The sequence below is a fragment of the Mobula hypostoma genome, chromosome 2, assembly GCF_963921235.1.
Source record: "Mobula hypostoma chromosome 2, sMobHyp1.1, whole genome shotgun sequence".
In the NCBI taxonomy this organism is placed as follows: domain Eukaryota; kingdom Metazoa; phylum Chordata; class Chondrichthyes; order Myliobatiformes; family Myliobatidae; genus Mobula; species Mobula hypostoma.
In genome coordinates, this window is record NC_086098.1 from 201,868,851 (window position 1) to 201,895,663 (window position 26,813).

At 39.4% G+C, this 26,813-nt stretch overlaps 1 protein-coding gene across 9 annotated transcripts in view; it reads left to right on the forward strand.

Moving 5' to 3' along the window:
- The window catches only part of LOC134342810 (extracellular sulfatase Sulf-2-like), a 352,386-nt gene that overhangs the window by 314,426 nt on the left and 11,147 nt on the right, over positions 1 to 26,813 (forward strand). For all 9 annotated transcript variants that reach the window (XM_063041404.1, XM_063041405.1, XM_063041403.1 and 6 more), the window contains 6 exons: positions 7,840 to 8,056; positions 8,996 to 9,092; positions 11,473 to 11,567; positions 12,963 to 13,028; positions 22,566 to 22,738; positions 23,642 to 23,784. In XM_063041404.1, coding sequence (XP_062897474.1) covers positions 7,840 to 8,056; positions 8,996 to 9,092; positions 11,473 to 11,567; positions 12,963 to 13,028; positions 22,566 to 22,738; positions 23,642 to 23,784 — 791 coding nt within the window. The remainder of the gene's footprint in view (positions 1 to 7,839; positions 8,057 to 8,995; positions 9,093 to 11,472; positions 11,568 to 12,962; positions 13,029 to 22,565; positions 22,739 to 23,641; positions 23,785 to 26,813) is intronic.

Genomic DNA, 26,813 nt, shown 5'->3' on the forward strand with positions numbered 1-26,813 from the left:
CAGGAATGTTTTACCAGCTGATATTGTCCTTTTCCATCACTTCTGCCAGGTTCCATCCAAAATTCACTTGGTTTTGGCATTGTAGAAATCACCACTAATTCCTTTACTATGATTTGAACACTTCGTTTTAATGTCAACCGGAGAATCAGCGATCATTAGAAAGCACAATTTCATCCCATATCCACTGCATTCCCTTTGTTTTCACTTTACAACAATAACTTACACTTGTACAGTGTATCATTTTAACATATCAAAATAGAGTCAAATGGTTGATAGGAGCACCATCAAAATCAGCTGACGTAATGAGAGAAAAGCCTTAGGCTTTACCTAAAATGTCGATGAAGGGAGCATGTTAAAAGAGGAAAGTGAGAAGTGAGAGAAATGAAGAGAGGAAGGAGGTGGGAGGGAGGGGACTACGGTGGAAGGATCTCAGATAGGATCTCCAGAACTCAGACCCTTGGCAGCTATAAGAGAGGTTGTCAATTTCTCCTTCTCCAGCCTGACCAAGAAGGACAGCACAGGAAAAAGAGCTCTCTGGTCATTACCACCTGCATGTGACAAACTGAAATGATCACACGGTAAATAAACATATGAAAATAGTAGGGAGTGTTATTTGATTTCTCACCTGTCAACCCCAAATTAGGAAAATAGCTGGAGAAAGGAAGCTAAAACTGTTAGCGGTGCACGTGACTATCAAGCCTCTAAGTTCTGGAATTCCTTTCTGAAATCTCTCCACCACCCTCCTCTCCATTTCTCTACCCCCATAACCACACCCCCTCTCAACACTTTGATTTCCGCTTTTATCTTTTTAACTATAGTCATATTATCAGTATTATCATGGGCCGGTATTTAAATTACTATCAGCTGTGCCAAAGTCCTGACTAGGAACTGTTGATAAATAACAAGACAAGAATTCCTAATTCTGTGATGAAATTCCATTACACAACAGTGAGAGATTACAGTACCTTATGTGAAAGCTGACACCAGGATACCTTCCCTTTCTCCTTCACTCTCTGTTGCAAGCTGAGCCTCGTGTATTTTCACATTCATTCCAGAGGTCAATCTGCAAACAACCTAATGTCCCAAGGACTGGCTAGATCACATTTTCTAACTCCACTACCTTAGTGGCTGAGAGGTATTAATTTTAGGATAAAACCTTACTTGTCATGGCTGAAATAGAAGCATTCTCTTTGATCACCAAGGTTTGCATTTTTCTGTCCCTGCTGGACTGACCAAACAGAACTTCATACTTACATCGGACTTGCATATTAGATAGCAAGTCAAACTTTCAAAACTATGCAGTTCCTTCCTTCTGCTCATAATAAGCTAAGTGTAAAATGTGTGATGGTATAGGATTTGCTGACTGCAAAGTTTTAAACTCAAACGAGATCTTAAACTGATCGGATATAAATAACCACGAGCACTCTCACTAAAGGGAGATTATACTGTAACTACACAATCTTCAAAGACTAGTTTGCTTTCCTGTTTATTCTCCATGGCAAGCTTTAGTAGCCAGTACCCATTATTCTAGCGGTGCATCCTATTACGTTTTGTAACTTAAGAAACTAATTGAAAGAAAAACACGGGACCCCAGGATAACATGACTACTTCATTTTACTTTAGTGCAGTGCTCACATATGACGTGGTAGTATAATGTCATACTTACTGCCATTCACGTACTTTGTATATAGAAACCATAACAAATAATGTAAACACACAAAGAATGCTTAATCAAACAATATATTTACAATATTCTTCAAATATTACTGAAATAGTAAATACTCTACACCCTTGTGAGACTTGTGGCTGTGAAACAGTGTCAGGTTCTGGTGCCTCCTCTGTGGTGGTTGTAGGAGTTGACTCTGGGAATGCGACTGCAGGAAGTGGTTCTGACAGCTCTGGACACCTTCTCTATCAATTGCCTGCTCTCCTCATCCGATCGATGCGCCACCTCCAGATGACATCAGATACAATCTCCACTGTGCAGAAGAGTGATCCAGTTCTGTCCTTAATCTTTCCAAATACCCACTTTTGATGACTTTAGTAGTCCCTCGCCAAGACTGCTTGTTCAGGAGTGAAACATCAAAGCTCCCTGTTTAGGAGCCCTCAATTCATCTCAACTGATTGTCTTGCATGTTCCTTCTTAAATTGGTTTTGAGGAGATCTAAGCAAGAGTTCAAGGGACGAAACAGGAACAGTGAGTTGTTGGCTGTGGAGTGTGCTGCATTGTGATATACAAGGAGGCAAATGGCGAGTTTCTGCTTCAGTGTCAGTGTAGTGTGTATGTTAAGATTGTCGCAGTGCATTCTTTAGAATCTGGACAAAACTTCCTACCAAGATATTTGTAGCTGGGTGAAACAATGCAGATGTAATATGTCTTATTCCACTCATTTTCAGAAATAACTGAGACTGTTCAGAACAAACTGTGGCAAATTGTCACTGACTAAGTGTTCTGGAACACCACTCTTGAGAAGAGGCTTCTCAACACATCAACAATCTGCGAGCTTGTAGTGGAAGCTATTAGGAACGCTTCTGGCCACTTTGTAGCTGCATCCACTCCTACCAAAAAATCTGTGCCCATGAGTGGTCCAGCAAAATCACGTGTCCCCTGCCAGGGCAATGCAGGCCATTGCCAGGGATGGAGAGGTACTACTCTCTGAACGTGTTGGCATTCCGAGCAGCACATGGTACGCTGCTTGATAGGCTGACCTGTCCCAGGCCACCAGACAAAGCTTTGAGCCAAACCTTTCATTTTGACCACTCCTAGATGAATGACAAGTAGCTAGCTCCTCCAACACTTCAACTCTCAGCTTGGATGGTACAACTCTCAATTTCCACATAAAGAAACCCCCATCAGGGTCACATTCAAACCAGCAGTGGTAAAAATGGAGGAACTGGAATTTCTGCTGCACATTCAGTCATTTTGGGCTGTCAAGTAGACCTGAGACAGTGTGGGGTCTTTTATCGCTTCCCTTTGGATAATCTCTGCCAGAAGGGGGAGACTTTCAATTCGTATTAGGGAGAATATATATTTTGTAAATTTGGTGGAGCATAGTAGACACATTTGGGAGGAATCTGTTATAGTAATTGACAAATCCTAAAATGGATCACAGTTGTGATATGTGCTTTGGCCTCGGGGCATCCATCATTGCTTGAATTTTCTCAGCACACTTGTGTAATTCTTCTGTGTCAAATGAGTGACCACAGTAAGTGATGCTTGATTTAAAGAAGCCCTTAAGCTTCTAATCTTTTTAACACTGTTTTGAGAATTTGGAGACCTTGCACGTCATCCTCACTGGTAACAATGATGTCATCCAGGTAACACTGAGTGCCTCAACAGCCCTGCAGCACCTGGCCCATAACTTCCTGCAAGAGTGCAAGTGCAGATGCTACTCCGAAAATAATTCTACTATTGTGGTAAAGCCCTTTGTGAGTGTTTATGGTGAGAAACACTTTGGACTCTTCTTCCACCTCTGTCTGAAGTAGGCCTCAGCTAAATCCACTTTTGGTAAAGTGTTTCCCTCCAGAATGTTTGCAAAAATATCCTCTATACTGGGCAGAGGGTATTGATCTATTTTCAATACTGGGTTGATGGTGACCTTAAAATGATCACAGATCCTGGCAGACCCATTATTTTTGGCTACTGGCCTCTGTTGTTAGCCGTCAGCTCCACTCAGTCCTGGAAAGAATTCCTTCAGCTTCCATGCAATCTACAAACGTAGTAGATTGCAGGTTACTTTATTACAGATGGTATATGGAACTGGACAGACTTTATAAAACTTGGGTGTGGCATTTTCATTTAATAGTTTTTACCCTTGATATATTTGAGTGTGGGATGCAAATAGTGGATGGATCGCCAGTCAAATTCAAATCAAGTTGTAATTGACTCAACCAATCACGGCCCAGCAATGCTGGCCCTCCTGTTTTTAACTCCTATAAACCCAGTATGGCTTGTTAGTTGTTGTATTTCACTGTTACCGATGTCATTCCCACAGAAATTATCTTTTCTCCATTATAAGTTCTTAGTTGGATATCTGCTGGCTTCAGTTTAGTATCTTTGAAATGATATTCAAATTCATTTTGTAGAATGACTGAAACAGCTGAGCCAGTGTCCACTTCCATTTTAATTAATTTACTATTCACTGCTGGTAGAAGCCATAACGTTTGTCTCCTGTTAGTTTTCACATTGTAAATCTCAAGGCTACTCAGTCCTGTGTAACGCTTAACATTATCAGATTTTTCATCAACATCATGTAGATTAGTGTTTCTTTTGAAACTGTGACTTGACTTTTTATCTTTTTCCCTTCCCTGGGCAGTCTATTCATTTTCGGCTGCCCAAAATGTTCTTCATATGTGCCCTACTTTTTTTTGCATTTACTGTAAGCTTTGCCTTTAAACCTGCATTAGTGTGGTGTATGTGAGCCCCTACCACAAAGGTAACACCAAGGTTTAGCCAAGCAGGTTTTGCTTAGATGGTGCAATTTTGTTCATGCTCACTTTCATTCCTATTTGCAACTCATTTGCATCTCTGGTATTGTTTCCATTGATACAGCAATTTCAACAACTCTTTTAAATGCAAGTTGTGCTTTAGTTAGGAACCATTTTTAATGCTTTCTTTTAAGATTCCACAAACCAAACAATCTCACAGTGCTCACCACTGAACTGACAATACTCGGAAAATTTCTTCAATTCCGCTGCATAAGCTGAAATAGACTCCCCTTCCTTGTGATTCTGCTTATGAAACCCAAAACGTTCTGCAATCAACAATGGTCTCGATTCTAAATGTTCCCGCATCATGTTCACAATACCATCAAAGCTCACTTTAGCTGGTTTGGCTGGAACAATTAAACTTTTAAGCAACCTGTGTGGCCTTCCACATATACTCCGCAATCCTGCACTCACTTCTTAACAGCTATTCCATTTGCTTGAAATACTGCTCAATTCATTCAGATTACCTCACCCAGTTATCTGTTGGGCAATCAAATGTGTCTGTCTTTCCAATGTAACCAGCCATTTCTGTTTTTTTTTCATTTATTATTATCACCCAGAATTCTCTGTTTATGTACCCGTAAATTTCATCAGGTTTCTGTTTTTTTTTCTCAACTGTTTCCCTTCCCCATTCTGAAGAAATACGTGCCGTTTATTTTTAAATCGATTGTCTCTCTCTCCCTTCTGAAGAAGAAAAAAATGTGTTGCACTTCAACAGGCAGGTATTTTTCTCGGGTTCGTTTTAAAATTCATTCAATGCTATTGTTACATTTTGTAACTTAAGAAACTATTCAAAAGAAAAACACAGGAGCACAGGATGATGTGTTTATTTTGTTTTAGTTCAGTGCAGCGGTTACATATGACATGATGGCATAATGAGGTATGCCATTCATGTGCTTCATACATATAACCATAATGAATAATGAAGGCCAATAATGCTTAATCAAACAGTATATTTACAATACTACTCAGATATTACTGAAGTATTCAACACAGTACAGGTCCCCTTCTCTACCAAGGAGAATATATTTCCAGCTAGTTTAAAACACAGTTCATTTATTTTTAGTGTTATGGGTTTAAATCTAATTTTCTTCAAATATATTTATAACTCAAAGAGGATTTCTACCTTATAAAACATTTCCAAATTTCAAACCATTTCTAAAATACAAAGGATTTCCAAAACACTGGTGCAATTCCTATAAACTAAAAAAAAGACATACCAATAATGTAGATAAACGAACCATCTGTTGCATAAACTTCTACCTTGCTCTCTTCTGACTGCTGCCATCAGGAAGAAGGTACAAGAGCCTCAGGGCTCACACCACAAATTTCAGAAACTAATCATGGAACAGTTTATTTATTTATTTACTTATTTGTTATCATATAGTGCAGAATAGGCACTTTGAGCCACACCACCCAGCAATCCCCCAATTTAATCCCAGCCTAATCATGGGACAATTTACAATGACCATTTAACCTACCAACTGGTATATCTTTGGAGGATAAGACTTATTACCCTTAACCAACAGGCTCTCGAGCCAAAGGGGGAAACTTCACTCAACTTCATTTACCCCGTCATTGAAATGTTTCTGCAACCTATGGACTCACTTTCATGTTTTGATATTTATTGCTTATTTATTTATTATTATTTCTTTCTTTTTGTATTTGCATAGTTTATTACCTTTTTACACTGATTGAACTCACAAGTTGGTGCAATCGTTCATTAATTCTATTATAGTTATTATTCTATTATGTATTTATTGAATATGCCCTCAAAAATGAATCTCAGGGTTGAATATGGCGACATATGTGTGCTTTGATAATAAATTTACTTTGAACTTTAAAACCTAAGCCAGATGACTGGATTCTACTCACCTTGTCTTCCTATTATTCTTCTTCTTGATATTATTCTAATAAGCCTGAACTGCACTCTATGTTTATGCCCTTTTCCTACCACTTGGGTGACTTCACACACATATGATATTTCCTCAAATACCCTTTTAACACAAATGGTCTAAACACATTTTGGAGACACAAGTTTAATGTTCACCGTTCACATTTAATCTTGTAAAGCTAACTTCTTTGAGTGCATAAACCTCCCAGCTATAAACACAACAGTTTTTTTGATATACTAAATGATATTATCCATCTAATCCTGCAAGCTTCTTTGAACTAAGCAACTTAGAGTCAGTTTGTCTACTGGAAGCAAACTATTTAAATAACCCATTATCTTATACTGCATCTAGAGAAATAATAAACCATGGGCAATGAGCTCAATCATGCTTCTCACGCACAGAGCATCTACTATCTACAAAGCTTGTTCGCAGAGCTGTCATAAAGACAGTATTTGTTTTAACTTCAAGCTGATTACTGCTTGTTATTTATATTTTAAGAACTGAAGACTGACTTCCATTTATGACCAGCAGTTAAACAACTGAGAGTTGGAAGTTTCCTTACAATTGTTTGTAATCTTACAAGTTGCAGCTATTGTTTAAAAAGCAAGATTAGCAAACTAGCCCGAAGTCAGTAACCATTACATTAGAAATGAAAGACTGCATATAAATAAGAGAGTCCTTCAGGACTTTTTCTAAATATTTTCAACTGATCCAATACCACTTAGCTATTAGTATTTCCAACAGTACAAAGATAGATCTCCAGAGGTGAGCTAGTATCACAAATTTTATAGTCCTATGTACAGTTAGCAGCTACAGGGAGTCAGCTGAAAAAAATATAATTAGACTAACAAATTACACTTCTCACTCTCTCTTTGCCCCTCTATTCTCACAACTACTCCATATCATCTCACAGGGTGTGTTGAGATTTTAAATCTTTGGACAATTCTGTGTTTGTGAGTAACAAATTATCTTCACTATACATTTGTTCTGTCCCACTAAAGAAGGTAAAGTAAAGCACTATTCTTTCTGCATGTACTTTCACTGCCAGATTTTTCAAGATACAGCTGTCTTTGAATCCTACCACACTCACCTCAGTCTACAGTTGTGCGAGTAACTTGTGATGTTTGTTCCTTACAGCTTTAGGCGCGCACTTCATAGTCCAGTCTCATTTTTTTTTGTGTGTGCCATACTCTGCCAGAGCCTTGGCGACCACGTTTCAAGTGGTTGTCTCGGAGGAAAGATTCTGTGAGGGGTCCCCCACGTCCTTCTCACAGCACAGTTTTTTTACGAGGCCAAGTTGCGAGCTCGGCACTCAACCTGGCACGGATGGAAAGCTTGCCCGGGAGCGGCCCGACTGGGTTCGAACTCAGGAACCTTCGCTCCGGAGTCCGGCGCTGATGTCACTGAGCCACCAGCCGGCTCCAGTCTCATTAATGTTTTTATTTTTTGCTTTCAGAATTTAAGCAAAGCTATATACGAAATCGGTCAGTCCGATCCGTATCCATTGAACTTGAGGGAGAAGTTTATGATCTGGATCTAGATGAGGGATTTGATCCTGTTTTGCCAAAGCGACACGATGTAGCAGATGAGGATGAAGAAAACATGGGTGAAAGCAGTGGCACTGGCAATAGCAATGAATTAATTGTACCTTCTTCAATTAAAGTTACACATAAGTAAGTTGCCACATTTAACAATATTTATTTAGTAAAGTTATTTAACATCTCTTTTATTTGCATTTACTTGTCATATTATTCAGCAACCAGGAATGCAAGAAAATATGTTTCTATTCTGATTCAGAGGTATCACATTGGTTAGCCAAATCTTAGCCTACTTCAACTGATTTTATCTTGGTGTATGTTATTTATCTTGATTTCCAGGAATTCTTAAGAGGCATTCAAATTGTGTGTGGAAGAATTGCCTTTGAATTAAAAGCATTTTAAATCAGGCCAGGAGTTGGATGAAAGACGTAAAAGAATGCAGCAGACAGGCTAGCGCCTCAGAGAAGTTCAATGTCAGAACTTCATCCACATTCCACAATCTGGCTCCTGTTTAAAAATGGAATAAATTGTTAATCTCCCTAGGACGGGACTCATGCCATTACTAAGGACCCACAGAAGCTCTTCTCAGGAACTATGCAAGGAATTGCAATGATTTTGATTAAGGAGGAATGGTGGATGAAAGAACATGGAATTGTAAAATTTGTATTGGATTGGAGGAGGATGGAAGGCAAGTTCAGGGGAAACATGAGGGGAAAGTTTCTTCTCATATGAGAAAAGTTCGTAACTTAACCCAAACACAAAGATACAGTGTTGTTTCTCCCCTTATGAAGTCTGAGGGTGTTAAAGATATCTCAATTTGCAAAATCAAGAACAATGTTGAGTGTAAATCATAAAAAAAATTGTTTCATTTACTGAATTTGCTGTGGGAGGCTTTGAACTTGCATCTTCAGACCAATAGTCTAGACTTCCAGGTTACTAACCAAAGATTATTGCCTACTGTGAAAGAATACTACTTACTTTCATACAGCTTCTGCCGTAAATGTCAGTATATTACTATACATAGCTTATGTGCTGAGAAACAGAATTACACGGCCTGTTCTGTCATTCTCATAGGTGCTTCATATTGGCCAATGACACTGTTCAGTGCGATGGTGATCTATACAAATCACTTCAAGCATGGAAGGATCACAAACTACACATTGACCATGAGGTTAGTCATAGAGAAATAAGTAGTAACATTTCATTTTGAAATGTACTCATGAAAAATGTAAATAATTTCAGTGTTCCCTGAATCAATTCTGAAAGTATATTATTCTTATCATGCATAATGTAGAGTCTGGAATATTTTTGTGCTAATGGTTTTTTAAAATTTCTGTATCAATGCATTGAATTTTGTACATACTTAGTGCAGATTCTAATCTCCAGCTGGACCATAAGACCGTAAGACATAGGAGCAGAATTGGGCTTTTCAACCCATCGAAACCACTCTGCCATTTCATCATGGCTGATTCCAGATCCCATTCACCTCCGCGCCGTCTGCCACAACAGACAGGATCTCCCAGTAGCCACCCACTTCAACTCTGCTTCCCACTCCCATTCAGATATGTCCATACATGGCCTCCTCTACTGCCATGATGAGGCTAAACTCAGGTTGGAGGTGCAACACCTCACATACCATCTAGGTAGTCTCCAGCCCCTTGGTATGAACATAGAATGCTCCAACTTCTGGTAATTCCCTCCCCCTCTCTTCCTCTATCCCTATGTCACCCTGCCCCCTCCCCCAGCTGCCTACCACCTCCCTCATGGTTCTGCCTCCTTCTACTACCCATTACGTCTTCCCCTATTCTTTCTTCACCTTTCCTGCCAATCACCTCCCTGCTTCCCCTCCCCCACCCCTTTATCTTTCCCCTTACTGGTTTTTCACCTGGAACCTACCAGCCTTCTCCTTCCCACCCTCCCCCCACCTTCTTTATAGGGCCTTTGCCCCTTCCCTCTACAGTCCTGACAAAGGGTTCCGGCCCGAAACGTCAACTGATCATTTCCACAGATGCTGCCCGACCTGCTGAGTTCGTCCAGCGTGTTGTGAGTGTGCTTTGATCTCAGCATCTGCAGATTATTTTGTGCTTACAATCCCATACACCTGCCTTCTCTCCATATCCCTTGATGCCCTGACCAATCAGGAATCTATCAACTTTCTCTTTAAATATACCCATGGAATTGGCCTCCTCCACAGTCTGTGGCAGAACATTCCACAGATTCACCACTCTTTGGCTAAAAAACATTCCTCCTTACTTCTGTTCTAAAAAGTTGTCCCTCAATTTTGAGGCTGTGCCCTCTGGTTCTGGATACCCCCACCAGAGGAAACATCCTCTCCATACCCACCTTATCTAGTCCTTGCAACATTCAGTAGGTTTCAGTGAGCTCCTGTTAAATTCCAGAGACTACAGGCCCAAAGCTGCCAAATGCTCTTCAAATGTTAACACCTTCATTACAAGAATCATCCTCAGGAACTTCCTCTGGACTCTCTTCAATGACAATACACCCTTTCCTGAGATAAGGGGCCCAAAACTGTTGACAATACTCCAAGTGCACTCTGACTAATGTCTTATAAATCTTCAGCATAATTTTCTTGTTTTTTTATTCTATTACCCTTGAAATAAATACCAACATTGCACTTGCCTTCCTTACCGCAGACTCAACCTGTAAATTAACCTTCTAGGAGTCTTGCACAAGGATTCCTAAGTCCCTTTGCACCTCCTGATGTTTGAATTTTCTCCCCGTTTAGATGATAGTCTGCACTATTGTTCCTTTTACCAAAATGCATTATCATACATGTCCCAACACAAGCTATAAATGAAACTTATCTCTTATTCAAAACAATGAATGAATTAATTTGAAATTAATATAGGTCATGACTTCACAAGATAATAGTGTAAACAATTTCAGTGGAAAGTTTCACACTTCCAAGTGTTTGTCTTCTAATCATACAGGAAACTTTACCTAAAACCAGAAGGCAAGTTTAAAATAATCAAGTCTCAAGATTTCGCCATTGAATTCCATGTAGCTTCATGGAAAAGACCCAGCAGTTAAAGTTATATTAACAGAGGGTCCAATGAATTCTTGGTGAAAAAAAAGGATTAACTGAGTATTGATTAAGTACCGTTTGGAACCATCTTAACATAACCTTATTGAGTCTATTGCACAGGAATCTGTGGATTTTAGTCAGTCAGGTTTGCATGATGCTGATTTTAATTATTAAAGTAATGCCTTGGAATTGTTCTTTAATACCTTTGGCCTTCAATGAATAATTTGGCAGAGTAATATCTTCATTAAATAACCTCTAGCTATTTCTCCTCTCTGTTAAGTAAGTAAGATACCAATCAGTCTCGTCTCAACATTGTCAATATGAAAGTGTGGATTTGATTAGCTGAGTAACCTATTAAATGTTTTTTTAATATATTCAAGACACAATATATTATTTTAAATGTTACAGCTAGAAATATACTTTGTACAATCTGCACCACATGAAAATTTGATTCTGGTGGTTTAATGATATAAGCAGGTAATCCTCCCTTGACCTCTGTCCTTAGATTGAAACCCTCCAAACCAAAATAAAGAACTTACGAGAGGTCAGGGGTCACTTGAAAAAAAAGAGGCCAGAAGAATGTGACTGTTCAAGGATGAGGTTTGTTCTGGAATTGCAGCTTCCTTCATTATGTCACTAGAATAGTCTTCTTTGCATACACCAACTTTCATGTAGATGCCCCAAGTACACTGAGTTAAAAAGACATTTTGAACAATTGGTTGACAATTTTGTTTCCATTAAGTATTGCAGCATGTAACTTTTATCGTGTCATTTTTGTGGGTATCTTTAATTGGTGTTACGTGACATTTTACAGATAAAAGAAAGAAGATGACAGCCAAAGATGGCTAACAAACAACTTAGGTTGTTACTTAAGTTGATATCCTTATGAAACTTTTCATTGTTCACTATTGTCCTTTTTTTAATGAACTCACCACATAAAAATGGTAACTGTGTACCAGTGTCCTATTATTGTCCCACTGTAATTTATCATCTATCTCTTTGGATGCAGTAGCATATCTCCAGTGCATTTCTATCTGGACTACAAAAGGAAAGGTTTAAATCAACTTGGACCTGGTTATGGGGAATTCGGATATTATTATGTCAAGGCTTATTTCAGCCAAAACAAGTTTAGTCTTTGATGTCCAAGAGGATGTGGCTGGAGGAGGGAGTCTTTTCTCCTATATGGTTCTTTAACAAAGTGCCTCATCTTCAGATGGATTCTCATGGGGCCTAATCTTACAATAGATTAGTATGGGGCCTAATCAAATGAATATGAAGCTGATTATAGTGGCAACTGGCCACTTTCCCTGCACTTCCACTATTCCAAGTCCAGTCTTTTCTGCAAACATCCAAATAACACAGAAACTTACCCACATTTACTGATTGGATAACCTTTCCTCACCCCACATTCCAGACATTGTTAGGATCAAAGGCCAATGGTGGCTATTGTAATGAATTTCAGCTGTTGGAATTGTTCTGTACATTTTCAGGCATAGATAATGTTTGTAGCTTTTTTTTCTAATTAGAGTATAATGTTCATAATTCTTTTGGTGAAGCTGGTGACTTTTTAAATTAAAAAATCAAGAGCATTGGAAGTTTACATAATCCTGTAGTAATCTGTGTACTAACAGTGTACTTAACAATATATGTACTTAAAAGTACTGATCATGAATTCGGCAAGGTTTACTGGTAAAATTATAATAAAAAATACAACCTTCTGAATGAAGACTGAGATTTGTTAAACTGATGAAGGGGGTGAGGGAGTGGTGTTACAATCAATTTTTTTTTCAAAGATTATGAAAATAACACACTTTAGAGCTTGGCAGTTACACTAAAAATCATTTTCCTTCACACATAATCTCTTCATATAGTTTGGGGTGTGCATTTTGTGGGGAATTAAGTTGACGAAAATATTGAAAATTGTGAATGACCAGTGAAATATTTACTCACATTGCCTATAAATTATGTTTGTCCCATCCCCTTTGTGTTCTATAGTTTTCCCTCTAAGCATAAGGGAATGAAAGGAAAGCTCAAGCACAAAGGAGCTAATCATCCCTTCAAGTAAGTTTGTTATTTACTCATATCTTTAAGAACATTACTGAGATGCCTGAAGTATCTAGTGACATTCTACAGTACTTACAATTAGAATTGGAGTAGGAACTGAGGAACAGTGAAAAGGTTGTCTTGCGTGCTGTTCATACAAATCAAATCATCACACAGTGCATGAAGGCAAGGTAAATCAAAAAAATAATTGAATGCAGAATGAAATGCAACTGTTACAAAGTGCAGTGCAGATAGATAATAGGTGCAAAATCATAACAAGGTAACTTCACATTGATCCCACTATAAGAACATTCATTTAAGGTACCATTCATTGTAAACCAATAGAATTAGTTGTCTATGTTCATGTTTACTAACTTTACATGACCAAAGAGCTTCTAATCAACACTATCTTATGTAAGACTTGCTCTCCCAATTGACAGGAATAATTGGGTCAAAAGCCTTAGCTACTGTTCTGCTTCAAGCAAGCATTGCTTAAAATTAGGCAATGAAATAGACTTCCTGTCTGTTACACCCCTGGTGCTTAGGGCAACAATGAAGGTCTTCCACCTCTGAAGGTGCCAGTTCAGTTGCTTCCTTTTAGTTTTCACTACTGTCAGTCATGCAAGTCCCGGGTGAAGACTCAGGAATACCGTTGCACTCTTTATTGCTGTTTCCATAACAATTTTGTTTTACCAGTCAGATTTGTTAACCCTGAGCTGAACCCCTGAACCTGGTGGACTACTCTTAGTCTGGCCTCTACCCTTTGACTTGTTTGGCATAGGTGACCCTACCAAGAGCCAAAGCATAAAGCCCTGACTTCAGCCAATATAGCTCTCCGGGTCATTGAGGCACACAAATAAAATAGAGAAACGTCACAACCAGACATTTGTAAAGTAAACTTTTTCTTCTGCATCAATCCTGGGACTAGATAGAGTTAATTATTTACATTAAACTGAAATGCTCAGCTATATTGTTTTTAAGGATTCAACTATCTCGTTGCTATGGTGATGTTCAGAGCCAAACCATTGAAATGTCTGGGATAGTTCTTCAACAGCAGGACTTTTATGTTTTAAGATCCAAGTTTATTTTCACATGTACATTGAAACATGCAGTGAAATGTTCCATTTGCATTAACAACTAACACTTCCAAGGATGTGCTTGGGACAGCTCGCAAGTGTCACCACACATTCTGGCATCAATATATCATGCCCACTAAGCTCAGTAGAACAACATAGAACACAAAAAGTAACAAACAAGCACAACAAAATCAAGCCCCGTTCTTCACTTCCATCCACGCACATACACAGTCCTTTAACCCCAAGGCAGGTCCACTACTCCAGCCTCCAACAGACATAGACACTGGTTTGCAGACATTGGGCTTCGACCTCACCAGTGGACTCACAGAGGTTCACAGGCTCAGCAATGATCCCAGGACCCACTGATCACCAGACACCAGGCCTCGAAATCTGGAATCGCTGTCGGCAGAAGCCTGAGCACCAGGCCTCAAATTCCAGTCTCACCGATTAGCCAGCCCAAGGGGCTGTCAGAACTCATACCTCCTGCCTGCACTGAAAGAGCCAACAGCTCGCTGACCTGGGGCGATGAAGGACGGGGCGAAGTCTTTGTCTACTCTCTGCTGGTCTGGTATCCATCACTCAACCACAGATGTCCCATGTCTGTGTTGCTAGTCCTCAAATGCGGAGAGAAGACTTAAATTTCAGCCTGATCTCTAATTCCCCAGAACCCTATTCCTATAACCCTAACCTGACCCCTATCTCCCCTCTTTGTCAAACCATTCTGAAAAACTGAAAACAAAACTAGTAAAATTAAACAATCAAAATATTTTTTAAAAACCAATTAAATCTGAGCTGTAAGTCAGTGGAGGTTGATAGGAGTATAATTAATTCATGTTAATCCCTCAAATCTATGCTTTGGCTTCAAATATAAACCAATTAAATATAAAGAACACATTTTAAAAACATTAACTCTTCATCCGAGTTATGTGTCTGCCAAGCGTCATCTACCAAGCACAAGAGTGTAAGAGTAAAACTCTGATAGTCCAATTTCCTTGGGTCTTTGGTAGTGCTGGGCTGTCAGATTTCCTGAGATACTGGACATTGCTCCTTTTAATACTGCAGCCAAATTTTAATTCACTTTTCTTTAGATGATGCAGAGTAATATAATAAATTTTCCAGTCAATGAGCCGTAGTTAAAGGGAGTACAGGAGACAGGGCCCAGTCTGTTTGGAGGAAGCATGGGAAACAAGGCCCTGTGAGTTTACAGAGATTGCAGGGAAAGGAGCTCCAGTTAGTTTTAGAAGGAAACATTGAAACAAGTCTCCAGTGGGTGATTCACTCCTCACAACCTTCTTTAGAAAAGTAGGAAAAGAATAAGTGTTTAAATTAATACATTTAGAGTCACAGAGCACTACAGTCCAGAAATAGACTCTTTGATGCAACTAGTCCATGCTGAACTATTATTTTGGCTAGTCCCATTGGCCCACACCTGGAACAAAGACCTTCTAACTCCCCAATCCATGTACTTATACAAACTTCTCTTAAATGTTGAAATCAAACCCTCACCCATAATTTCCGCAGGAAGCTCATTCCACCCTGGCAGAACCTTCTGAGTGAAAAAGATCCCACTCAGGTTCCCCTTAAATATTTCACCTTTCACCCTTAACCTATCACCTGCAGTTCTTGTCTCACTGAAGAAGCCTGCTTGCATTAACTCCATCTACATCCCTCATAATTTTGTATACCTCTATCAAATCTCCCCTCATTCTCTTACACTCTGGGAAATAGTCCTAACCTACTCAGCCTTTCCCTTTAACTCAGGGCCTCAAGACCCAGCAACATCCATGCAAGTTTTCCCTGTACTTATTCAATATTATCGATATCCTTCCTATAAGTAGGTGGCCAGAATTGCACACAGTACTCCAAATTTGGCTTCACCAATGTCTTACAGAACTTCAACATTTGTACTAAAATATGATGTAACACATAATTGTAAATCATTCTTGTTGACATGTGCTAAGTACCCAAATAAATTAGCTTTGCATAGATCCTGAAATTCACTTTCAAGCCAATGGAGTTCATCATGGATACACTATAATGATAGATGTTTAACATGTGAGCATGGGCAAATGACTACTCTACAATCTGTTGCTGTAGGGAGTGAGTATCAGATAAGCTATTCCATTACTACTTCTGATATTTTCTGTCATAGTTCTCTTATGTTAAAAATTGCTGGTTTAGACCTTTTTACTATAAATTATAAAATGCTAACAGTTGTTGATGGAAATCATCATAGAAACATAGAAACATAGAAAATAGGTGCAGGAGTAGGCCATTCGGCCCTTCGAGCCTGCACCGTCATTTATTATGATCATGGCTGATCATCCAACTCAGAACCCCGCCCCAGCCTTCCCTCCATACCCCCTGACCCCTGTAGCCACAAGGGCCATATCTAACTCCCTCTTAAACATAGCCAATGAACTGGCCTCAACTGTTTCCTGTGGCAGAGAATTCCACAGATTCACCACTCTCTGTGTGAAGAAGTTTTTCCTAATCTCGGTCCTAAAAGGCTTCCCCTCTATCCTCAAACTGTGACCCCTCGTTCTGGACTTCCCCAACATCGGGAACAATCTTCCTGCATCTAGCCTGTCCAATCCCTTTAGGATCTTATACGTTTCAATCAGATCCCCCCTCAATCTTCTAAATTCCAACGAGTACAAGCCCAGTTCATCCAGTCTTTCTTCATATGAAAGTCCTGCCATCCCAGGAATCAATCTGGTGAACCTTCTTTGTACTCCCTCTATGGCAAAGATGTCTTTCCTCAGATTAGGGGACCAAAACTGCACACAATACTCCAGGTGTGGTCTCACCAAGGCCTTGTACAACTGCAGTAGTACCTCCCTGCTCCTGTACTCGAATCCTCTCGCTATAAATGCCAGCATACCATTCGCCTTTTTCACCGCCTGCTGTACCTGCATGCCCACTTTCAATGACTGGTGTATAATGACACCCAGGTCTCGTTGCACCTCCCCGTTTCCTAATCGGCCACCATTCAGATAATAATCTGTTTTCCTATTTTTGCCACCAAAGTGGATAACTTCACATTTATCCACATTAAATTGCATCTACCATGAGTTTGCCCACTCACCCAACCTATCCAAGTCACCCTGCATCCTCTTAGCATCCTCCTCACTGCTAACACTGCCACCCAGCTTCGTGTCATCCGCAAACTTGGAGATGCTGCATTTAATTCCCTCATCCAAGTCATTAATATATATTGTAAACAACTGGGGTCCCAGCACTGAGCCTTGCGATACCCCACTAGTCACCGCCTGCCATTCTGAAAAGGTCCCGTTTATTCCCACTCTTTGCTTCCTGTCTGCTAACCAGTTCTCCACCCACACCAATACCTTACCCCCAATACCGTGTGCTTTAAGTTTGCACACTAACCTCCTGTGTGGAAATTTGCCTTGTCAAAAGCCTTTTGAAAATCCAAATATACCACATCCACTGGTTCTCCCCTATCCACTCTACTAGTTACATCCTCAAAAAATTCTATGAGATTCGTCAGACATGATTTTCCTTTCACAAATCCATGCTGACTTTGTCCGATCATTTCACCGCTTTCCAAATGTGCTGTTATCACATCCTTGATAACTGACTCCAACAGTTTCCCCACCACCGACGTTAGGCTAACCGGTCTATAATTCCCTGGTTTCTCTCTCCCTCCTTTTTTAAAAAGTGGGGTTACATTAGCCACTCTCCAATCCTCAGGAACTAGTCCAGAATCTAAAGAGTTTTGAAAAATTATCACTAATGCATCCACTATTTCTTGGGCTACTTCCTTAAGCACTCTAGGATGCAGACCATCTGGCCCTGGGGATTTATCTGCCTTCAATCCCTTCAATTTACCTAACACCACTTCCCTACTAACATGTATTTCACTCAGTTCCTCCATCTCACTGGACCCTCTGTCCCTTACTATTTCTGGAAGATTATTTATGTCCTCCTTAGTGAAGACAGAACCAAAGTAATTATTCAATTGGTCTGCCATGTCCTTGCTCCCCATAATCAATTCACCTGTTTCTTTCTGCAGGGGACCTACATTTGTCTTTACCAGTCTTTTCCTTTTTACATATCTATAAAAGCTTTTACAGTCCATTTTTATGTTCCCCGCCAGTTTTCTCTCATAATCTTTTTCCCCCTTCCTAATTAAGCCCTTTGTCCTCCTCTGCTGAACTCTGAATTTCTCCCAGTCCTCAGGTGAGCCACTTTCTCTGGCTAATTTGTATGTTACTTCTTTGGAATTGATACTATCCCTAATTTGTCTTGTCAGCCACGGGTGCACTACCTTCCTTGATTTATTCTTTTGCCAAACTGGGATGAACAATTGTTGTAGTTCATCCATGCAACCTTTAAATGCTTGCCATTGTATATCCACCGTCAATCCTTCAAGTGTCATTTGCCAGTCTATCTTAGCTAATTCACATCTCATACCTTCAAAGTTACCCCTCTTTAAGTTCAGAACCTTTGTTTCTGAATTAACTATGTCACTCTCCATATTAATGAAGAATTCCACCGTATTATGGTCACTCTTACCCAAGGGGCCTCTCACGACAAGATCGCTAATTAACCCTTCCTCATTGCTCAAAACCCAGTCCAGAATAGCCTGCTCTCTAGTTGGTTCCTCGAACATGTTGGTTCAAAAAACCATCCCGCATACATTCCAAGAAATCCTCTTCCTCAGCACCTTTACCAATTTGGTTCACCCAGTCTACATGTAGATTGAAAATAAGCAATTGTATTCTCTATGAAGATCACAGCACAGCAAATCATTTGTTAGCAACTTTGGAATCATATATTTCAACCAGGGACTAACTACTCTGACAATATTACTGCAAATCTAGACCATTTATTTAGACTAAGCCACTGAGTATACTTAATCCTATTTAAAGAGCCAGATTGGAGTGATCACCACAGTAACCTCAGCTCCTGGGACTGGAGATAGTCATGTTTCTGAGAGTGTGTTGTTGACTGTAACTGGAACTGTTATATACATCTTCAATATGCCAACTGGCATAAATGCTATGGTTTTAAATTTTAATGCAGTGGGATTGGCTGAAAAGTTTAGGGTTAGTGTAAATGATACCAAACATTGATTGCAGTGAAAGTTCAACAGATGGATCCTGGGATGAGGAATTATTAGACAAGGAAGGATTAAACACACCAGAGTTAAAAAGTTAAAAAGAAAGAAGCGTTGATATCATTTAGATTTATAAATTTTAATGGGATTTGACAGGATGGGGATGTTATTTTCTTTGGATAGGATGGTAGAACCAGTTGTCACACTCACCAAATAATGGGTGTGTTATTCAGGACTAAAATGAAAAGAAATTTAATCTTATGTAAAAAAGCCTTCATTTTGGAGGAGTCTGCAGGAAATTGAGATCTATAAAGATCAGAATAAAAATCCTGAAAAATATTATTAATGTCTTCATGATTACTTACTATATCTCCATTAGCTCTGGAAGCTCAGAGTAAATCCAAGAGAGAGATTAATAAATTGATGAATATTTGGATATTATGGGAGAACAGAGGCTTTACAGATGGTATAGGAAAGTGGTACTGAGGTAAAAAGATAGGACATGATTTCATTGAATAGTGGAGCAGAAATTAGAAAAAATGATTTTTCTAACTGCTTAATGCATTTTAGAGTACATGAAGTTTTGCCCAAAGTATCAAAAATTCTACAGTAAATGTAGACAGCAACACCTCTGCCATGTTCATTTTAAAGACTGGTATTCCACAAGGTTGCATCCTCAACCCCCTACTGCCTGTACACTCATGACTGCATGAACTGATTCTGCTTGAACTCCTTCGATAAGTTTGCAAATGATACCACAATAGTGAGCCACCTCTCAGATGACAATAAGTTGGAGTACAGGAAGGAGATTGACTTTAGGAAGGACATGCTGCTGCCTTCATCAGTGGTGCTAAGGTTGAGAAGGTTGAGAGCTTCGATTTCCTAGGAATGAATATCAGCAACAGCTTGTCCTGGTCCAACCACGTTGGGATCATAGCAAAGAAAGCTCACCAATGCCTCTACTTCCTCCGGAAGCTAAATAAATTTGGCATATCCCTGTCAGTTCTTATCAATTTTAATCAATACACCATAGAAAGCATTTTATCGAGATGATGTGTCATTACTTGGTATGGCAACTGCTGAATCCTTGACCAGAAGAAACCACAGAGGTTGTGGATATAGCTCAGCACATCGCAGAAACCAGCCTCCCCTCCGTTAACTCTGTCCATGCTCCTTGCTGCCTCAGCAATGCTAGCAATGAACCTAGGCACCCCGGATGTTCCCTCTCTCATTGGACAGAAGATCAAGGACAACTTCTATCCCTCTGCTACAAGACTACTGAATGGTTTCCAAGTATGATAAAATGGACCCTTGACTTCACAGTCCAACTTGCTATGATCTTAAACAACCTTGCTCTTTACTGTCTACCTACACATCACTTTCTCTGCACCTGTTACATTTTAATCTACATTATGTTATTGTTTTATCTTGTACTATCTTAATGCACTGTAATGATCTGTACAAATGGTATGCAAGATAAATTTTTCACTCAGTACCTCAGTACGTAACAATAATACACCAATCCCAATGGTTAAGCATTAGACTCTCCTGGTTCTGCTTCCAGCACTTCCTTTGAATCGACTGGGTTTCCATATTTTACACTCCCTTTACATTTACCAGGTCCTGTTCCTGCGTTCCGGTGCTCCCGATGCGGCCTTCTATATATTGGTGAGACCCGACGCAGGCTGGGAGACTGTTTAGCTGAACACCTATGTTCTGTCCACCAGAGAAAGCAGGATTTCCCAGTGGCCACACATTTTAGCTCCACATCCGATTCCCATTCTGATATGTCTACCCATGGCCTCCTCTACTGTCAAGATGAAGCCACACTCAGGTTGGAGGAGCAACACCTTATATTCCGTCTGGGTAGCCTCCAACCTGATGGCATGAACATTGACTTCGCTAATTTCTGTTAATGCACCACCTCCCCTTTGTACCCATCCCTTATTTATTTATTTATTTATTTATTATTTTTCTTTTCCCTTTTTTCCTTTTTTTTTCTCCCTTTGTCCCTCTCACTATAACTCCTTGCCCATCCTCTGGGCTTCCCCCCTCCCCCTTTCTTTCTCCATAGGCCTCCCGTCCCATGATCCTCTTCCTTCTCCATCCCTTTTGCCAATCAACTTTCCAGCTCTTGGCTCCATCCCTCCCCCTCCTGTCTTCTCCTATCATTTCGGATCTCCCCCTCCCCCTCCTACTTTCAAATCTCTTACTATCTCTTCTTTCAGTTAGTCCTGACGAAGGGTCTTGGCCCAAAACGTTGACTGTACTTCTTCCTATAGATGCTGCTTGGCCTGTTGCATTCACCAGCATTTTTTGTGTGGGTTAATTGTATTATCATGATGATGTTTTCTAGAATTGTACAATTACACCATTAAAAATCCTATTACAGAAGCTTGCCATAGCTCTCTGTTAGTTTTTTGAGATATAGCATCCGACAGCATGGAAACTATGTTTATTAAACTGTTTTCTGGGAAAAGAGGAACAAATCGGCCATAAACATTTGGGTTTATGACACTGGATTCCTTATTCCACCACATAAATTTATTTTTTGTAGTTCCCATATCTTGTCTATGAAATTATCTATCTTATAAGTAACGACATTGTTTAAAACTGGATAAAATATAATTTGGCTTTGATGCTACTAGGAAATTATATGTACAATAAGATGTAACAAATTTATCATTCTATCCAGAGGCCTACGTGTCAATTATTATGGTATCCAAAGTGTCATTAATTTCAGAGTATTATTTAAACATTTTTATGTGCATTAGAGTGAATGCAAGGAGATTTACTAGAAAGTTGCCTGTGATGGAACATTTCAGTTATGAGGAGACCCTAACTACGATGGGTTTGTCATTTTTAGAATAGAAGTGGCTGAGGGAAATTTGATAGGTAGATAGTGATGAACATGAGATAGGCAGTAGGAAACATTACCCTCTTGTAGAAGTGCCTAAGTTAGATGGCTTTGGGTAAATGTTTATGTATCAAGGGTTAGAGTAAAGCAAGAGGTTTGGGAAGACCCTAAGGAGGAGTTCTCTCACCTAGATCATGACTGGAATCAGAAACACATGGCCTGAAGAGAGTTGGTAGAGGCAGGTATTCTCAGAACATTTAGGAAGTGTCTAGATGAGCACTTGGATCACCAAGGCATATATTCCAAGTGCTGGTGTATGGGATCAGAATCGGTTGTAGGCTGGAATGGTGAACGGAAGAGTCTGTCTCGCAGTTGCATGACTTTATGTCTATTTGACCAGGCTACCCAATTAACTAACATGTTACATTACATAATGAATTCAATAACAAAGTGGGATGAATTTGGTGGGTCATTTGAAAATGCATCAAAGTGATAAGAATATTTCAAGCTTTTGCCTCAATTTTTGCTGCTAACCACAGGAAAGGAGGCCAGGAAAGAAGTGAGAATGCTTGGATGTTTAAGGATGAAAGAAAAAGAAAGAAGATACGAAAAATGCTGAAGAGACTGAGAAACAATGACACGTGCAGTATGCCTGGCCTTACTTGTTTCACACATGACAACCAGCACTGGCAGTCACCCCCATTCTGGACATGTAAGAGAACAATACAGTAAATTGCAAGTTAAAATTGTACATGTAGAATCTGACCTACGTAAATCAGACTTGCATAATGAAGTCTACTAAGATTCTTGAAAAGTGACAGCAATAATTTATTCTTGGTTTATTGCATCTTGAAAGTAGAATATGGAGATAACTGTTTCACAGATAAGGGAAAAGAGGTGTTGAACTATAGTGAGAAAGTTGTAAAAGTGGATCAAAATTATGAACAATGGATGCACTCTGGATGTTTCTATAGCTGGTAAAAACAGAACACAATGTGAGACTCATTTCTGTCACCCTATGTGTAGTGAATTGATGAAGATAAATGAACAGAAGAGCAAAGCTAGAGGATTAGGAGAAAGTAGAAGGTTTGAGGGAGTTATATAAATTAAGTAAGTTAAGGGAATTATGAAGAATTTGACAGCTAAATGTTAGGAGGAGTAATATAGGATGCGACTCATTTATAAGTATGGTAGATGATGGCTTAAATCAACGTGGAGTTTTTAGTCATTTGGATTTCCTGAGGAATGTATCCCTGCAAATTGGAATTAAAGTTGACTATTCTATTGAAAATATTAATGTACTTCCATGATTGTGGAATTCAGAAATGGAAAATGTTGTGGAACCATTAATAAACATTCTAGGTGATGAAAAGAAAATGGGATGTGAAGCTCAGCTCTGGTCTGAATCAAATAAATCAAGTCACCCATCATTTGTTTCTAAGCGGGAGGACAAGAAAACAGAAATTTTGATTTATTAGTGCTTAGTTTAATTAGTGCTGTTTTGTTTGTGAGTTACTAATAGCTAGACAGTCCAATATACAATTCAACAACAGTAATTAAGAGGTTTGATCTGTCACCAATATTTTTCTTTTTGTAAATCAAACATCTCTTCTAGTGGGACCTTTCTGTGCATGTACCAGTGCAAATAACAACACCTACTGGTGCTTGAGGACATTCAATGAGACCCACAACTTCCTGTTCTGTGAGTTTGCGACTGGTTTCCTGGAGTACTTTGATCTCAACACAGACCCTTACCAGGTAAATTTAATCACTAGTTCCTGGGAGAATGCCGATCAGCTCTGCAATATTTTAACATCAATTTTCTTGCATAAGTACAAGCTGGAAAGAAAATGGTTTGCCATCTCTTATCATTTCCATTTAACTGTAGGATATTTACTAACAAATTACAAACTAAACCAGTATTAATTGTTTATACATATAGCTCTGCAGCAGAACAAAATTGTTACAAATTCGTGATATGCAAAGTGAACATTAGTAATTGCTATTAACTGCAAACAATTCTTATTATTGTTCCATTTATTGACACTAGTTCCATTGGTTCTGTATTACAGAAAATTCTTTCAGTATCACACAGTCGCGTTTGAGATGTTCTAATACACATATTCAAATACATTCTACAGAATACAAATGGTGTTGCTGCAAACATTGAGCATTATGTGGACTTTTATATGAAGAAGGATCTGTTGAATGTCAATACCTTGCTAATTGAATCCTGTCCCCTCTATGTACTCCTTAATTATGCACACCATCTGGTGCTTCTTTCAAGTTTCTAATTGCCTGTCTTGCGGTATGACCAGTAAACAATGTTAAACTTTTATAGAGCCTTGGCTGTGCCACAGTTGGAGTAATGAGAACAGTTTAATTATACAAATTATATAAAGATTCTGGGGAATGTTTTCCCAGAGTGATACCAGAACTATTTCTATATCTCTCTAGAATGATCAAGAAGATTGAATCTCTTTTCATCAGAAAGACATCCAGGGAATATCTGGTAGAGTTCCTCAGGAATATGCAGGAACTCGAAAGAGCAGAGACAGAGACTAGAACTAGGCAAGAGAATAAGATTCAACTTCGAAGTTCAAAGTTAATTTACTATCAAATGTTACCCATATACGTACTACCCTGAGATTCATTTTCTTGCAGGGATTAACAGAGAAAAAAGAAATAAAATAGAATTTATGAGAAACTATGCAAAAACAAACAATTACTGCCAAACACTAATGTGCAAAAGAATACAAACAATGCAAATAAAGATAATACTGAAGACGTGAGCTGTAAAGAGTCCTTGAAAGTGAGTCTGTAGATTCAGAGTAAATCAGTTCAGAGTGAATGACGTTATCCACCCTGGTTGTAGTAGCAGTTCCTGAAGCTGGTGTTGTGAGACCTAATGCTTGTGTACCTCCTGCCTGATGGCAATAGTGGGAAGAGGGCAAAGCCTGGATGGTTGGGGTTGATAATGGATGCTGCTTTATTATAAATGTACTCAATGCTGGGCAGGAAAGTCATCAACAATCTGAAGGAAAATCCTGAGAATCTTTTTATTCAGCAAATGTTTAGACTGGGAAGCAGATGCCACATAGAGCTGCTGAGGGGAGTAACATTAATACATCCAAAGGAAGGATAGATAGGCGCATGAAAGGAGAAAGTTATAGGAGAATATATTAGTGGAAAAGGCTAGCGTAGAATATTGACTTTGCCAATAACCTGTTATATTGAGTGTCTTATTTTCGTACCTTAAGTACATTTTGTTTTGGGCTAACTGAGACATTTTGCTTGGCACAATCTGTTCCCATGTAGTCACAACCAAAGAGCGACATAGCTACACCACCTTCAGAACATAGATCCTAAAAGAGTGAGAGGCAAGCATAAAGCAGTGTTCACAGAAATTTTCTAACCGCTGGCATTGGAACAATTAGAGTTGGGCATTTAGTTGCATTAAACTAGCAGTTGATTTGAAAATGCTTTGAACAACTATCCGTAAAACAGACTGATTGCATCTTTATATATTATAAACACTCACTGGACTGTTCTAATGCAACTGACTAAGGTTGCAGTGAGGCCCTCTGCTGGTCGGAGTCAACAGGGGATGCTGCGTCCTAGCGGTCTAAATGATATGCAAGCTGGGACAGAACGATACGGAGAGTAAACTGTTGCCCATGTAGTAGGCTTCCCCTCTCCACACAGTTGAAGAATCCAAAGGAACAGCAGAGACCAATACATTTTGGGACCAGCACTATCGCAGGGCCTGCCAGTCAGCGTTGAACTCAATGTAGGACTGCCTCAGGGACTCCAGCTCTGGATTTTTCCTTGGGATTTATTCCTGAAGCCTTCCCCAAGAGTGGGTGTAGCCACAAAAGAGCAGAGGTTTGAGATCAGAATTTTCCTTCTCCTAGATGAGCTGCCAACCACAGCTGACAAGCCCCATCTACTTGAAGCAACTGGCTTTAAGGCGCTAGTAAAATCCTTTTGCCCCTTCTCCTGTCAGTGGAAACTGTTCTGCCAGGCTTTGCAGTTAAGCCACATATGGAGGCCAAAAGTTGGACTTGGTTGTCAGAGGCTATTGGAGATGCATGCCATTGGGAAAATTTAATAAGTAGTGGGAGCTTTCAGTAATAATATCCAAATAGAGATGGATAACAAAATGACCATTAGCCTGTCTTCTTCTTAACATATCTTTTCACCTCAAGAGTGGCTGACACTAGCCAACACTGAAAGGCCACATATTACTGCAACTGTTGCAAAAATGCTTAGGTCCAGGGATCAAACTTCTCTTTCACCTTTGAGAGAAGCAGCAGTTCATTAAGGTTTATAACACATCATCTCCACCTGCAAAACAACTGCTTTGCTCATTTGTGGATGACCTAATCACTAATTAGGATTAAAAGAAAATGAATGACCATTTGTTACACAGTTACTCCCTCAAGTCTTAGACACTACAGTTGCTTACTGATTCTAAATGAGTACTTTGGAGCCATCTTTCCTGGTTTGCCCTTACTCTTTGAGCTCAGACCACACCAACTTCCAAGGTGCTGCTTGATTGTTCTGCCTATATCACCCACTTGTGAAGGTACAACAGAGCTGAAATGCCACATCTGCAAACAAAAAAAGAACAAAGTGTCAAGATTCTGCTTCTTTACGAAATCATCATCGCACAAAATGAAAAGCATGGCCTGAAAAAAGGGCACTTTAAAATATGCACAGAAAAATGAGGAACTCTTATATCAGTAATGTACTAGTACTGTAAAGAGTAAAATTAACACTGTAAA